Here is a 15,767-nt window from a genome sequence, read left to right on the forward strand (position 1 = left end):
CTCTTACGGAGTCCTTGTTAGGCGTGTGGCCGAAAATCGTGTAGAAACCGTTGACGTGTTTCAGCTCTTCGTGGTCTCTGAGGTCATGGGTGACGGGGAACTCCTGTGCCAGGGAGTGTTCCTTCTCGATGTCGGCCTCCGCCAGCGCCATGTCCGAGGCGGCGTCGTGTTCCACCTCCAAGTCCAGGGTCTGGCTGCATGGTTGTCGTATCGCGGATGCAGTTTCCGCCCCGCACCCCTTTTCGCGGCTGTTAATGAATCTCCTTCTTACACTTAAGGCCTGTGTCAATAAAGTACTCCGAAAACCATAGAGGTTTCACTTCCCGCTATATGCGCATGCAAAATCTATACACAGTTGAACCTCGTTACAATGAAATCAAAAGGGGCCCAGAGATTACTTCGTTATAGCCGCAGCTTCGTTATAGCCCTTGTTGACCAGGCTTCCAAAGGGAATCATCATTCCTTAGTTATGTCTATTATTTCGTTGTAAAGCGTTTCATTATAACGAAGTTCGACTGTTTGTGCTTGTCTGCAGTGCAATAAATTTAGTTGATACTTAGCGCACGTCCTTTCTCGTTCGCTCTTTGTCTCAGTCTGCACCGCTATTCTTTCTTATGATGCAAGGTAACCAACTACTTCAACTTTCCGCCCTGACCACTTCGTTGTAACGACAAAGAGGCTACTCTCAACGAAAGCGGAGCTTTTATGAACTAGAGAAATGACCAAAAAGAAGACGTACTGGTGTCGCCATCACCGGCCGATTTCGCAAGTAAAACGCATGCGTCGACACGATTTGTTGTCGCGGATCTCAGAGGCTACACTACACCACCATTACCTTTAAAACGGCGGCCACTCATCCTTTTCGGTAAGGAGGTCACGATTTTGAATGGAAGAGGTGGGAAGATTTTTAAATCCAATTTTCTCGCCGATAGATGCATTTTCTGTGCCGTACAAGTGCCAGTATAGCCAAGAAAAGCCAGGGAATAAATTTTTATTGAGAACATGACTTGGATGGAGTTAGCTTTAAACAGAACACGCACGCGGTGGGAAATTAGCAACGAAGTGCGCACCGATAGCGGATTGCCCCACTGAAGTGAGCGCGCAGACGGTAGGAACGGCGGAGCCGTGCTCTACGTTTAACGCTTACTGCTGATAGCATCGCTGCTTCGCCCGGGCTACCGATAAGGGAAAGAAGAGCATAGTGCAACGGTTGTACCGCCTACGCCCACACCACAGCCTATGAATCCGCTGCTAGAGCGCTTAGGTGCGATATGTCCACCGCTCGCGTGCTCCTTTTAATTTTTGGGCGCCTGTAAATCTTTCGTAAAATCTTGCAGTTCGGCATTTCGTGACTCTGTTTATGTTCCTTCTGCAGCCAAAGGGATTTTCATTGCTTATAAATTTAGAGCTGAAGCTGAAATATCTTTTCTGGCTACTCCGACTCTCGTTTGGGATGTCGGTAACTTCGAGACTCGTAAAATTTTTTTGTCGCATTTCTTGCTCGACGTAACTACACTATCGGCAACGATGTAGGAGCGACCTTGACAGTCGGGCGCCTAAACCCTTTGTCTTCTATCGTGTTGAAAAAAATCTTTATCTGAAGCCACCGCAGTATACTTGAGAAGATATCTGGTGGGGCAAGGTCTTTTTTTCACCTTTCTTTTGAAGCTTATATAAACACCACGCTTTCTCACAAGACCCTTTTTCGAATTAAACAGTATTAATCCACCGATATAGACCAAATTCAGATTAACCTCAGGGTCCCTTTAAAGAGACCACCAGTTTTTGCTTTAAGCCGTTCCAGTACCACTGAAGGAATCTCCGAACCGGTCTCGAGACTAAAGAGTATTTCTTCAATAGGCTCGCTGCAGTAGATTTCATCCTCCTTTAAAATCTCTCTGCCATATTAACTAACCAAAGCCCGAATGCTGAACTACTTCGGAAACGCTTACTTGAGGATGACGTGGAACTCCTTTCCTTCGCCTTGCCCCTTGAGCAGTTGAGTCGATTCTGCCCAAGCATGCTCGATCACGTAGTGTTGAGCGGTTCCCTTGAGGTCGTAGTACACCTCGGAAGTGGCCGAGAGCTGGTGCTGGACAAAACGAACCAATCGAGAGTTTATGGTAGAGAGAGGGTGCGGTAGATGGTCCTTGGCGATCACAAAATGAACAAGGGAGGGGAAAACCTCAGGTTGCTAGAGCCAACGTTTCGACAAGGGGACTTGTCTTCGTTTGTTAGAAACAGGCGTCTTCATGCAGCTTAGCACGCGTTGCCGGCATACGTTAACAGCTGGCACAATCACCACCCTCATCGGAATCGTCATCCATAAGTGCACTTACCGTCTTTGCCAGCAGTAACCGAGCAGACGAGGCGGCGGACAGAGCTGGCTCGTAGCTGAGTGGCGGCGCTGCTGTCGGCAGCACTGGCCCCTGCTCCCTGGCTGCAAACGTAAACTGGCTGACGTAAGGCTGTGCCCTCGCTCAGTATGACAGCATGACAGCGCGACAGGGATCCGAAGGCACGAAATCGCTGGCTGCACATGCTATCCGCTTGCTTCTAGTCACCCAAGGAAGGAGAGTGAGGGCACAGGCTTACGTCAGCCAGTTGACGCTCGCAGCTGGGAACCGCAGCGCCACCGCTCGGCCGCTCGTCCACTCCCGCCGTCGTCGTGGCTGTTGGCTAACTTTGGCAAAGACGATACGTATACACTGCGAGACGAACAGTCGATTCGCACCGATAACCAACCAGCTCCCTTCTCAGTCAGTCATGGTTATCCCATCTCATCACTCCCATCACATGGCACTGACTACAGGCTGTTTTAATGGAAGAGGGTGCAAAGTTTAAACCGTGCAGAATCATCACGTGGCCAATCGGGAAAACACAAAACTTGACGGCGCTCTCAACAACGAGATTACTTTTGCGATCACAAAGAGCCAGTTGAGAAACACGGCCACAAGCCAGGGTATCAGAGATCTAAGGAGCCAAGGATGGACCGCCAAACGGCGGATGAGTTTTTTTCTCGTTGCTTACACTTTTCAGATGAATACGAGCTATCACGCACTAAGATGTTAATGAAGTGTATGTCTGGCCCAAATTCGTTTGCTCCTTTTGATTTCAAGATTATCAACAGGAGTTTTATTTGTTCAATATGCGCCGCTCTTTTCTCCTGTCCTTTAAGATAATCCAGAGACCAGGTTAATAGAAAATACCCGAAAAATCTGACTTTTTAAATCCTACAATGCCCAGTAACAGAAAACATTGGTCAAATATTACCAACTTCTAGGATTAAATCTCTCAATCATCGGACAAAAGTTACGAACTTCGAGGTTCTTCATTGCAGAAATGAGAAAAACTGAAAGTTCTTTGAAGAGCGAGGTGATTGCAGCGTAATAAATTTTAAGTATTTTTGATTATTTGTGAATGTCCAAGGACAATCGAATCCGCTTAAATACACCAATGAACACGATAAACCAAGCGAAAAATTCAAAAGGGCTGCATGACCTGCCATCCGAGTATCAAGACCATAAAATTTTTCGGCTGGTTTTCTGGTTAGGGTTAATTTCCAGGACGCCTCCCCCATCTCTGGAATCCGACACTTTAATCTTGCTTCTATAATTATGTTTGAAAAGGTGCTTTCTGCAGTAACGTTCGCAATTTACGTAGGTCTGCAGGTAGAAACGAGTCTACATTATGGCTGATAACGCGGAGCATTACGGCATTAATTAATGGCTGCCGAACGGCTGTCTACAAAATCGAAGTAGAAGTCAATTCCGGCATAAAAATTTTGAATTTTTTATGCGCTGTTCGCAAGAAATGCTTAGCTCATCACTTGCGCGTTAAAAACCAAAATATGCGCAATGAAGCTCAGTGTCTGGCTGCCATTAGACACTCACCGTCCTTTGTGCTTCGCAGTTGACGCAGACCGTGCCCTTCTGTCGGCCGTAGGAAGCGTAGACTTCGTGGTCGCACTTGTCGAGGTTCTTCACCTTGGTCACTTCGATGTGGCCGTGGTCCTCTTCATGCACGATGTACAGGGTATCGCAGGGGCCATGCAGCCCGTCCTGAATGAACAAAGAGAGATATTTAGAAATTCATCGGTGATTTGCTCCCGGTTGAGGCCCTTGGTCCAGGTGTCGCGTTACTTCGACCACCAGCTATGGTTCTCTGCACTGTAGCATGAACGGAAAGCTATACAGAGTAGTTAGCATCACATGAGATAGTCTATGACACCGCCACAAAGAGCACATTTTTTATTAAAACCATTTACATCGAAGTCATGAAATTCGCGCTGTCATTTTTTTTTTCGGTGTTGTAAAACTGTAATCCGGCGACTAGCTTTCTTTCCAAGCATCACATATCTGCCTACTTTATAACATGGCGGGACCTCAGCCATCCAGGTCTTTCACCATAATTTTCGGCCTTCTGATCGGTGTGTGTTCAAGGAATTATTTTGTTTATTGCATTTATTTTCAGAGGCATGAGATGTAGCATTTATTGCGCTGTGTATTCGATCTTTCTCTAGTCGAACAGGTGCTTTATTTATGGAGTCGTTCAGCGAGTTAACCAAGTCGTCTAGTCTGTCGTCTAGTCTGTCGTCCGTGAACTCTATCTAGGACCCCAAACACTTACTTTTACGCCGATCAGTGATTAGAATTTTTGGCGCTTCAAAAACTGAGAGTACCCTGCCCCGGTGACTCACTAATTATTATGGCACTAGGCTGCTGGGTCTGAAGACACCGGTCCAGGTTTAAATGTTTAAATTATGGCTAAACGCAAGGCGCCCGTGTACCGTGCGATGTCAGTGCAGGTTAGGTTAGGTTACGTTAGGTTAGGTTGGTGTTCTTTCACCAGGTAGTCGAAACTGATCCTGAGCTCTCCACCAAGGAGTCCCTCACAGCCCATATGTCACCTTAACTCGATAAACCCCATATATAAAGCCCAAATATGAGAGCACTATTTTTTCTTCACAAAATACAGCCCCGCATGGGGCGATGACATCTCACTATTTTGAAGTTCTTGGAAAGTTAATGAGTGGGAAGATATCTTACATGTTTTGATTTTGATCCCAAATTGTGTGCAATAGGCTGCTTTTGTAACTGTATAAGTAGCGTCATTTGAAGTTTAATATGCTGCGCGTTTTCGACCTTGTTACTTTCGCTGCCAACTTACCTCCTTGACGTGGTAGCCATTGCCCTCGTGGTGTTCGTGGCGTCCCTTGACCAGGTCCAGTTGGAAGAGGGACAGCACGCCCTTCTTCACGTTCTTCACCCACAGGGGCTCGTTCTTGCCGATCTGGATCTCTTCGATCTGAGATGGACCGAGATAAGCGGAGATCCGACTAGTTAATTGGTCACACTAACTACAGAAAGGTTTTCTTTACGACAGAATAGGTTGTGGCAACTACAGGTAAGTTAGGCGTGGTGACAAATTTTGTCCTTACAACAGATGAGTTTTTGGCATATCCGAAGTTCCTGTTGCAACGTCAAGATTTTCTGTTTGACGACAGAAAATTCTGCCGTACATTTTTTATAAAGGAGCTTTTGAAACGGACTGCACAGCTACTCTCTTAAGTACGACCCGTTTTCCGAGACCGAGCCACATAGAGCACAGAAACAACACAATCAGAGGAGATCATTCTGCTAACGTACATAAAAAAAAAATAGCTGTAGTTACTGACAAAAATAGCTCGTAATCATTATTATCAGCCAACTCGAGTGAACAGAATTGCTTTTCGAAGTGATTTCTAACTACTCCCGTTTGGCGTCGGTGTTGGCAGATTTATTCAGCGAATTTCCTATGCATTTCATTTCATATGACTTATACCGGGAAATTTTGGGTAAGCGCATTTTTCAACAGGAAATGGTTTATGAGCGCAATTTTTGCAGGCATCATAAGTTGTCACTATAACAATCAATATATCCTCAGATCAGCCATTGGCAGGAATTATTTTCTTTTGCGTTTAATGTTTTTTTTCTACGATCAAAAACGTTCCCCATTTGTTTTTTATGGCAGCCTTAAATACTCGATGCGAGCAACGAACAAACTTGAAAAAAAAAAAATTGCTGCGCGTCGGAAGGAAGGACCCTTAACCTCAGTACTTCCACAACGGTACCTGACAATATGCCACAGCTATTTCAGGATGAGAACATGGTGTCCAAGAATCCTGTACTTGGTTTTGCAGAATACTTAATTTTTGTTTTGTCCCTGGTGTCCTTGGGTTGGGGGGGGGGGGGGCGAAGAGGCATTGGCCAAGTTTGGCATAGCTTTTATCTCTCACCTCAGGACAGGATTAATTAGAGAGACATGGGAGAGACCTTTACCCTGCGGTGGGCGTAGTCAGGCTGCTGCTGATGATGATGATAATCCCTGATCTTTGTATTTAGCATTGTGAAGCAAAAATGTTAGCGTTGCCGGACACTTCGGCCATGTCATAGCCGTCTAGCTGCGGCAGCGGCCACCTGGACCCCTGTTTAAACCACAAGAACCGCTTCGTAGCCAGGGCGCGGGTTGTCGTGAATAAAATGTTTCAGTTATACACTCGCTCACTCCCGAACGCATTATTGCAAATAAAAATTTAATAAATGTTGCGCAATTCAGCAGCGCTCATAGCGCAAGTATGGGACACCGTACCTTTTCTTCGTCGAACTTGGCCGCGAAGGGGTGCTCGAGATCACCAACCAAGTGGTCGTTCGACGCGTAGTTGAACTCGTGATGGGCGACGTCGATGTGTTCAGAGTTGAACGACTCTGCTTCAAATTGGGCGATCTGTAAAGATATATAGTGTGATAGAGTCGCGGCAAGTCGCATCATTTGCGATGTAAGGTCTGTAGCTTTAATTGTTATACCGAACAAAAAAAAATCTAGAGCCAAACTGAATCCGGGAGAGCGTTGGAGTGTTCGTGGTGTGAACATTCCGCACTGAAAGAAACAAATGAATAGCCTAAGGTGCATCGTACAAATCGGTGCCCGGCTCCTTTTTGCTGTGAGGTTCTGTGTTCTTGCAGCCATCAGCCTTTGTTTAACAAAGAGTTGCTTTGGGACGTTAAACCCCAACAAACCAAACCAAACCATTCTAGCCTAAGTAAATATCCCCGGTCACGAGATCTACTTTTCAGGCGCGTAGCGGGGCACTTGCATATTTATTTTCTGCGAAAGACACGGCCTCACAGTACGAATAGACGGAAATTAGGAGCGTCTCTTTTGAATTAGTGTGGTGGCGGGTGCCACCATGCTGATGCTTTGTATTTTTGTAGCGAACGCTTTCATTACGATAACTGTGATGCATTTCGCCGTGAGCCTCCGAATGACCTTGAAACGACCTTGAGATAAGTCATGGCTAGTGTTGCTATGCGCATATACCTAACCATGATTGGTCCACTTAATGGACCCCTTTTGACCTTGAACTTTCACCTTCAACATTGAACTTGACCTTTGACCTTGTTTTTTGACCTTGAACGAATAAACGGCTGTGAACTGGTGGTGGGAATTAAGAAACAATAAAAGATGTATCAAACATAAACCGTGTTTAATCATGCTTATGTAGCTTTCGCTAAGTGAAACGGCTCGGCAGAGTTGAACCGCTGCCTAACTTTTTCTGTATATTTCTTTAACCAGTCGGTTAATCGAAATGGCGCTGTCTACAAATTCTTATTATTTAAAGTCAAAATTTTCCTGACTTCTACTCTATGACAGTTTTGAATCCTCATCTTGTATCTTTTAGTCTACTGCACCTGTTTTGAAGCCACCAATCCTCTAACCATTTCTAGTTAACGAGCAAAGTTTCCGGTTGAACAGTGCGATGAAGCCTCAAATGGGAGAGTAGAGCGGGTGATTAGCGGGGCGTTTTTGCTCACTGAGGCAGCAGTTCAAATCCCCTTGCTAAAAATAGTTTCTTAACTGAATTTTTTTAGACTAAGAATTAATTGCACGTAAGACACTTGCCAGTTCTACCATGTCTGAGTGGACTTTCACGTTAAAATCTGAGATTTCTTTGAGCCAGAATCGCCGCTTAAAAAGTTTTATGACGAGTTGGTAGGAGAAAACGTAAGTTGCGGTACTCTACCGTTGACAGAACAAAATGCCACTTCAGGTACTGCTGAAGCTCCACATTGCTGGTGGTTGGAAACAACTCGTGTTATCACAGCTGCATAGTTTCGAAGCTTTGCAGGTATGGAAACGCTTTAGTAGACTACCGGCTCGAGAACCTCTCTTGTAACCTACTGAGCAAGGTTATGCACAACTGGTCTACTCTCGAATGGGAATTACGCATTGACACTGGGTAGTTCGTAACCTTTTCGCTCTTTGCGTGATTATTAGAAGGTGTTGCTCGGAGTGCATGAGCCTCCTTGTAAAAGGTTACCTTGAAAACTGTGTGGCCTGCCTTGGGCTGGACGACCACCTTGCTGCGGAAGGCCAGGCCCGATGAGTGGAGTGGCTGCTCGGGGTTACCGATGTGCAGTGTGCCCTTTTGTCTGTACACGTACTCCTTGCCCACCTCGAAGCCTGAGCAGAACCATCATTATCTTGACAATCATCATCAGCCCATCTACATCCACTCTAAGACAAAACCCCTGTGGTGTTCTTCTGTGCAAGCAAGAACCACGAAGTTGCAGCGAAGTGTGCCGACGGAATTTCTTTATTCCATCAAGCAAAGGTACTGGTGAGCGCCAGCAGAGCTGGGCCGCCGTTAGTGACAAGCTAGGACGAAGTGCCGCGGTATATAAGCCCTTATCAAAGGGCGTATACCAATAGCGCGCGTGTTGCTATCAGTCTGCGCGCAGCCACTACAATCCTCTCCGACTGATTTCTAATTTACCCGATCTCGTCCCAGCTACGGTAGTCTTATCACGGCAAACTTCATCTCATCCGCCGCCCATCTGACTCTGCCTCCTATGCTATTTACCATCCTTTGGAAAAGGAACCATTGGTAATATTTTTGCCGCATCACATGCACATCCCAGATCCATTTTTTTATGTCACCTAGGATATCATTAACTCGGGTTTGTTTTTAAAGTTAATGGTATCAGAGCTGGAATCCTAGCTGTACAAATTAAAGACTATATATTCATGCTTCTGGTACATTCCCAGTACATTCGCCCCGTGGTAGAGCATCCGCCTCATTTTCGGGAGGTGCTTGGTTCGATCCCCAGTCCTGCCGGATACCCACCTGTTTTCTAATGGGCACAAGATTTCCCCCGTCCTGGAGCTTGGTTTTCTGGGGTGAAATGCTTAGGGAAAGGGTTCTAGATGAAGACGTTACGATGGCTGGTCAGTGATTCGTTCCACCGTCAAACAACTTAAATTCGCCTTGTTCAGTAACACCCTACATGTGGCCGTTTTTTAAGGAGGTCCAAGGATTTCCTATATGATCGTAACAACAAGAGTAAAAAAAGAAGGGCGATCTTATATTCACGTGTATTTTTTGCGGAAGTGGCGTCAAAACTTTTTTTTTTTACGATTAGAGAGAAACGAACTCTGGTTAAGACCTTTTTCAAACGAAGTCGCCCTAACAATTCTATAAACCATGACCGGTTTCCTGCTTATTTACAAATGCACCGCTTTTGCTGAGGACGCAGTTGTTGAGTAATAGGCAAGCGGACAATTTCACGGTTGCAGGATGTCTGTTACCATTGCGATCATCCGTCCAGAAAGGCGCGCAATATTTTACAGATCCGAAGCTTTTGGAACTTATCTACATGAGATGAATTTTCGTCGGAGTTGTTGGGAGAACGCGTTCGTTTGGGAAAACAGGGAAGAGGTTGAAAAGTGACAAGAACACTACTACGGATTTTGCTCTGTCGTTTCTTTTTGTCAGCTAACAAGACCGTCTAAAAACAAGCAAAAAAAAAAAGGAATATTAGGCTTGTGTATACAGAGTAAGACACTTGCAGCACACTGATGAAAGTAAGTAAAAATCAGTGCACGGAGGTTCTTGTGGAGCTAGGAAGAAACCTGAAGTGTTTTCCTTTCCATGCATTGAAATACGTGACATGCGCGATCACTTGGTCCAACACTTGACCCTAAAGTGTGGACACATCGTCTGCTGAGCCATCCGTTGATGACACAATCTATCTGGAGTACATGGGATCGCTCGGGATCGAATCGAAGTTTAGTTCTAGAAGAGGCAGGTCATCTATTCAACAACAGAAATAAAGAGTTGCGTTTCTTGCGACGTCCATCACACTCTTATCACGCGGCCCAAAGATGGTAGGGAGTGGCATGCTTTGTTCCGGTAGGATACGTGTTGTTAGCGCCCTGAAGACGCGCATGAACTATGGGATACGCCGTAATGGAGTGTTCTGAGATCGCTCAGCAGACGAGCTCTCTTGCATTTCTCATCCATCGAAATTCGCACGCCACAATTGTTTGTAGGATCAGAACAACGCTGGACGACCAGACGACCAGAAGATTCGCTCACGCATACAGAAAGGTGTAGAATAACTTCGTTAAAGTGCACGCTCATGGAATGGCCAAATGACTGTTTTTTTTTCTTCCACAACACGGGTTCCAATTACTCCAAGGCTTACCGGACACACGTCATCAGCTTTGATACGTATACACGAGTGCGTGCGATGGTTTGAATGATAACCTCGCATCGTTCCAGTTGCATCGTCCAACGGCACATGTCGCAAACACCCGAAAACGATAAGCTCGATCTTCGTAGGCCCGCGTCTTTATATGCATTGCTCTAAATTTTGCTGGGGGGGGGGGGGGGGGGGGGTGGAGGGGGAGCATGTAAAAAGCACCAGGGCATGATGCGCTCACCAGAGACGGTCACGGCGAAAAGCGTTAGCCATAGGAGCCTCATGATGACCGTTCAGGATCTTTTCTCCATCCCGACAGGAGCCCTGCAAAAGCGAATTATCTTGTGGAAGTCCTTAAATGCCCTGCGGTCTGTCACTGCGGGGGCGCTGTTGTCGCTGCTTAAAGCGAGAGTGGGGCGTTACTGAAGGGGAAAAGATGATATGGCCTTCATTCTAGAACAGCGCAGACTTTGGCATGATATGACCGCTTGCGGCCTTATTGCAATGTGAAAGAGCGAAGCCCCTGGGCGGGTGGCTTTTTTTCTTTTCGGACCAAGAAATCTAAAATAAAGGCGGCCGATTAAGTTTCAGGAGCGGTGCCCTTACCCTCGGATGTCGCGTGTGGTTCTGGTTTCAGTGATTGCAATCGACGCGAGGGCTCCTGATTGCCGAATGCAGACGTCGTAGTGCCCTGGTGTCGCCTTACGAAAAATATAACCAGCTGCTTGCTGCCCGCGGTTCTCGTGTGGCACTGCTGAAAGCCTCCCGTCTCTGTACTTGTCAGTTTTTCGGCGCTTGGCAACATCCCAAGAGCACCCGCATAGCTGCTGTTTGGGTGTCGCTTGTTTGGAAGCGCTTTCGACAGTGTGATGAAAACATGTGGCAGTTTAAAAACAAGGGTGTTGTGGGTGATTGGCAGAACAGAGAAAAGGTTGCGCTTTTAAAAACAAGGGTGTTGTGGGTGATTGACAGAACAGAGAAAAGATTGCGCTTTGTCATGACATCTAGAGGATATATATACAAAAAAAAATGAAGGTCGATTTGCGTATGTAGGCCAAATGCGTATAAGGTGCGCTAGCATTGTGTGGGCATTGTTTTGCATTGTTGATCGTGGTTATGGTTTTGTTATTCATGACATTACTTTGTGATTGGAGTGGTATACGAAGTGTATTCTGTGTGCTGTGGTTGTTTACATGAGTATATGCATGAAGTAATGCCATTTCGCTGGTATTTCGCAAGTATGAAAATAAATGAGCCGATTAAACATTCAACTGTAGGTGCCGCTGCAGTGGCTCAGTGGTTATGGTGCTCGGCTACTGACCCGAAGGGCGCTGGTTTAACTGCGGCCATGGCGGTCGCATTTCGAATGAGGTGAAATACTAGAGGGCCGTCTAATGTGCGCTGTCATGTCAGTGAACGTTAAAGAAGCCCAGGAGGTCGAAATGATCCGGAGCTCTATACTACGGCGTCCCTCATAGCCTGAGTCACTATAAGACGTTAAACCCCATAAACGAAACTACCCAGCTGTTGGGTTAGTCAGTGTACAGGGACTGCAAGCGATTTGTATCCCGTTCAAGAGCGCATGCATATTTATCGCTGAAACGTCGCGTCGCTTTGACTTCAGGTGTAATCTCTAGAGAGCCTTGGTCGTCACAAAAATATGAAAGTTACCAAAACGCGAGGTTCTAAAAACAACTAATGATGATCTTCAACGTACTATTTCAAGAACCTGCCTGGCTTTCACTTTCTTGCAGGACATATTCCCAAGTCATTCCGCGCCGGGTGCTAGTATGAGACGAGCAGGAATGCTTGAAACGCAATTTATTGACTGCTCATACATTTAAAAGGACGCACGGGAGAAATTGGAGGTGCATATGCCGTCGGTTCGAATCCCTGTCGCAAGCTAGCCTCGAACGTCACTAGCACATACAAGCTATACGCAACGATAAATCGTATGACACCCACCCACCGCAACCCTGTACGACAAACCGATGCGTTAGAATTTTCTTGTGAATGTCGCCGGGAAAAGTGGCGCCCATGGAGGTCGGCCAGCGGAGAGTATATATACAAACGACATATATATGATTGTTTGAAGTGGCGGTACTCAGCTGACTGTGTGCGTCATACAGCCGCTTAATGATGGTTTGGTTTGGTTTATGGGGTTTAACGTCTCAAAGCGAGCCACTTAATGAGGTCACCTTATATTTCTTGCTTTATACTTTATGGGGCTTAGCGTCACAAAGCGACTCAGGCTATGAGGGACGCCGCAGTGAAGGGCTCCGGAAATTTCGACCACCTGGGGTTCTTTAACGTGCACTGACATCGCACAGTGCACGAGCCTCTAGAATTTTGCCTCAATCGAAATTCGACCGCCGCGGCCGGGATCGGACCCGCGTCTTTCGGGTCAGCAGCCGAGTGCCATAACCACTGAGCCACCGCGGTGACTCATATTTTTCTTGCCATCGCTGGGATATTCCGTACCATGCCGGCTTTTCTGGCAATGGGGCTAGTAATGCTTTCATTTCAAAATCTCCTTACGTAGCAGTCGCTTGCTGCCGACTCGTCGGCACTCGGGTGTTCTTGTTATGCGGCTAATCCAGCTGCCTCAGTCCTGAAAAGCAATGTGCGCTCTGTGTGCCTGAGGTTGCTGAAGTGCAGGTCAGTATTCTTCGCGAGAACTTCGTTCATGGAATCCACGGAATCGGGAGCTGAATCTATAGAAGGTCGGTGCAAACGAAGTGACAGTTGATAAAACGTGCGTGCGATGCCTAGCCTGCAGTAGCTTTCATTTCGGCTGCTGCTGGACGGCACCGCACACCCATAGCAATCACGGAGTCCGCGTCTACCCAAATTTTTCGATGATGCACCCAGTGTCGTGAGTTTGAATCAGTGCTGCGAGAAAAGCGTCTTCAACTTCGATTCCAAACCTCTAAGCAATAAATATGCGAATATTGCTGCCGGACAAGCGACAACAAAGCCACCAAATGCCGAAGTATTGGATTTTGCCAACAAGAAAGAAACATTTGATAGATTGGCCGTCAGTGTACCTGTAACGTAATTGACGGCTGAGTGTCACTGGCTCTCAATATACAGGGGCCGAGGCACGCTTTTTGCTGGCTTTTGACTTATCCCCCCTTATACTTGTCCGTATGCGTAGCGCGCAGAAGCCATTCCTTCGACGTCACAAGCCTATCGCAGTGCAAGAGTGGTGTGGAGTGGAATAAAGCAGAGCAAGCTTGAAGTACTTATAGTTCACGCTTGTCATTTATTTTTCCGTTTTCTCCACTTTCATCAGATGGCTGGCTCATGATAGTGTTGTCTGAATGAAGGTATAGTTTGCGAGCTGCCTCTGAAGTGTGTCGACACTGGTACAGGTGGTCCTTCGCGGCGTCGCCTGAGGAGGACGTGCTCGGCTAGATGGCATGGTGAAATGCAGGTGGCTCAGTGAGCCGGCGCGTGGCAGTCGGGGCTGGGCACCACGTAGCTCTTGGCGAACTCGAGCGTGTTGTTGTAGTGGTGTCCATCGGGGCCGGACAGCTCATGGTTTCTGTCCAGGTTGTAGTCGCCGCACAGTCCGCACAGCTTACCACGGTAGAACCGGGCGGCCTGCAGAATCGGCAATCGGAGGGCGGTTGGTTTGTACCTATTGTCTCATTTGGAGTGGCACTTGCGTAACATTAGTGGCGTACTAGAGCCGTGCTTGAGGTTAAAACAGAGAGCTCTGGCTTGGCCGTAGCAGTATTATCAGGGCCACGGATTTTCTACGGCATGGCACTTTTCCGAAAAGCAGACATTGCCAAGCTGGCCCTAAGAGACGAGTGTACTAGCATACTGACCTGAATGTAGAGCTGGTCTCCGCTGAATCTCACGCGGATGCCGTAGGAATTAGAGTACAGAGTCAGCCACTTGTCTGGCGTCCTTATGACCTTGAAAAGCTCGCTGTCCTGTTCGGTGTGGCTGTAGGGTGTGGCGGGATCAACGTCCACTCTGGTGCCGTCGACGCGCACCACGAGTCCGGAGTCCGCGCTCAGTGGCAACATCTCGATCTTCGTCTTGTGGATGAAGACCTTCACCGCCTGCATTAGGACCGGAGTAATGAAAGTGGTGGAGACTTAAAGTACGGCGAGGTGTGTCAAGGTATGGTGCCATTCGTCAATGCTAACGTGTGTCTAAGTATGGTACCACGCGTCAAGGCTAAGGTGTGTCAAGGTATGGTACCACTCGTGAAGGCTGAGGTATGTCAAGGTATGGTACCATTCGTCAAGGTTAAGGTGTGTTAAGTATGATACCTGTGGTCAAGGCTAAGGTGTGCCAAGTTATGGTACCATTCATCAAGGCTAAGGTGTGTCAAGGTATGGTATCATTTGTCAAGGCTAAGATGTGTCAAGGTATGGTATCATTTGTCAAGGCTAAGATGTGTCAAGGTATGGTACCAGGCATCAAGGCTAAGGTGAGCCAAGCATGGTACCATTTTCTGAAGGCTAAGGTGTGTCAAGGTATGGTACCAGGCATCAAGGCTAAGGTGAGTCAAGGCATGGCACCATTTTCTGAAGGCTAAGGTGTGTCAAGGTATGGTACCACTCGTGAAGGCTGAGGTATGCCAAGGTATGGTACCATTCGTCAAGGTTAAGGTGTGTTAAGTATGATACCTGTGGTCAAGGCTAAGGTGTGCCAATGTATGCTACCATTCATCAAGGCTAAGGTGTGTCAAAGTATGGTACCATTTGTCAAGGCTAAGATGTGTCAAGGTATGGTACCATTCGTCAAGGCTAACTGTTTTCCAGATTTACTGAAACTTCCCACCACTCTGCGAGATGTCAAGTTTCAGCGCAGTGCCATACTTCTAGTTTGCTGGAGAAGTGTCCTAAAACGCGCCCTTACCTTCTTGATCGAAGGGTTGTCGGTGGCACGGGCCAGGACGAGGAAGCGTTTGTTGGTCGAGCAGTCACGGGCGACAACTTTCCAACAGTCTGTCTCGGGAAGGTCCACCAGCTCGCCGTCGAAGGTACGAACGCCGTGTCCCTGCAGGTCGCAGTACTCTGCAAGGCGGCAAGGATTCATTTTGTTATCAGCGATACGGGTGGGCAGGATAGTACCATCATTTTCTCTAATTTACGTTTCCTTTTATCTGAAAAATATCCGTCACCTTCGCACGTCTTCAGACCACTCCTACTGTTGAGAGAGATAAGCTTGTTTCATAAATGGGGAGAGATTTTAGTAGGCCTGTTCAAAGCCGCTGGCCTT

General features: G+C 47.0%; 2 protein-coding genes across 2 annotated transcripts in view; both read right to left on the minus strand.

The window, feature by feature from the left end:
- LOC149365764 (vitellogenin-6-like) overlaps positions 1–11,267 on the minus strand; it is a 58,617-nt gene extending 47,350 nt beyond the window's left edge. The window contains exons 1-8 of the mRNA XM_089545899.1: positions 11,130–11,267; positions 10,765–10,847; positions 8,360–8,502; positions 6,631–6,765; positions 5,170–5,307; positions 3,894–4,061; positions 1,953–2,092; positions 8–194 (exon numbers count right to left, since the gene is read on the minus strand). Coding sequence (XP_089402025.1) covers positions 8–194; positions 1,953–2,092; positions 3,894–4,061; positions 5,170–5,307; positions 6,631–6,765; positions 8,360–8,502; positions 10,765–10,807 — 954 coding nt within the window. The 5' untranslated portion in view covers positions 10,808–10,847; positions 11,130–11,267. The remainder of the gene's footprint in view (positions 1–7; positions 195–1,952; positions 2,093–3,893; positions 4,062–5,169; positions 5,308–6,630; positions 6,766–8,359; positions 8,503–10,764; positions 10,848–11,129) is intronic.
- A 2,498-nt stretch (positions 11,268–13,765) lies between these two features.
- Positions 13,766–15,767, minus strand: part of LOC149365765 (vitellogenin-6-like) — a 41,118-nt gene continuing 39,116 nt past the window's right edge. Inside the window, exons 23-25 of the mRNA XM_089545910.1 lie at positions 15,405–15,562; positions 14,360–14,599; positions 13,766–14,129 (exon numbers count right to left, since the gene is read on the minus strand). Of these exons, the coding sequence (XP_089402036.1) occupies positions 13,965–14,129; positions 14,360–14,599; positions 15,405–15,562 (563 nt within the window). The 3' untranslated portion in view covers positions 13,766–13,964. The remainder of the gene's footprint in view (positions 14,130–14,359; positions 14,600–15,404; positions 15,563–15,767) is intronic.

The sequence above is a fragment of the Amblyomma mixtum genome, chromosome 1 (genome assembly GCF_055824585.1).
Source record: "Amblyomma mixtum isolate Tamu chromosome 1, ASM5582458v1, whole genome shotgun sequence".
NCBI lineage: Eukaryota > Metazoa > Arthropoda > Arachnida > Ixodida > Ixodidae > Amblyomma > Amblyomma mixtum.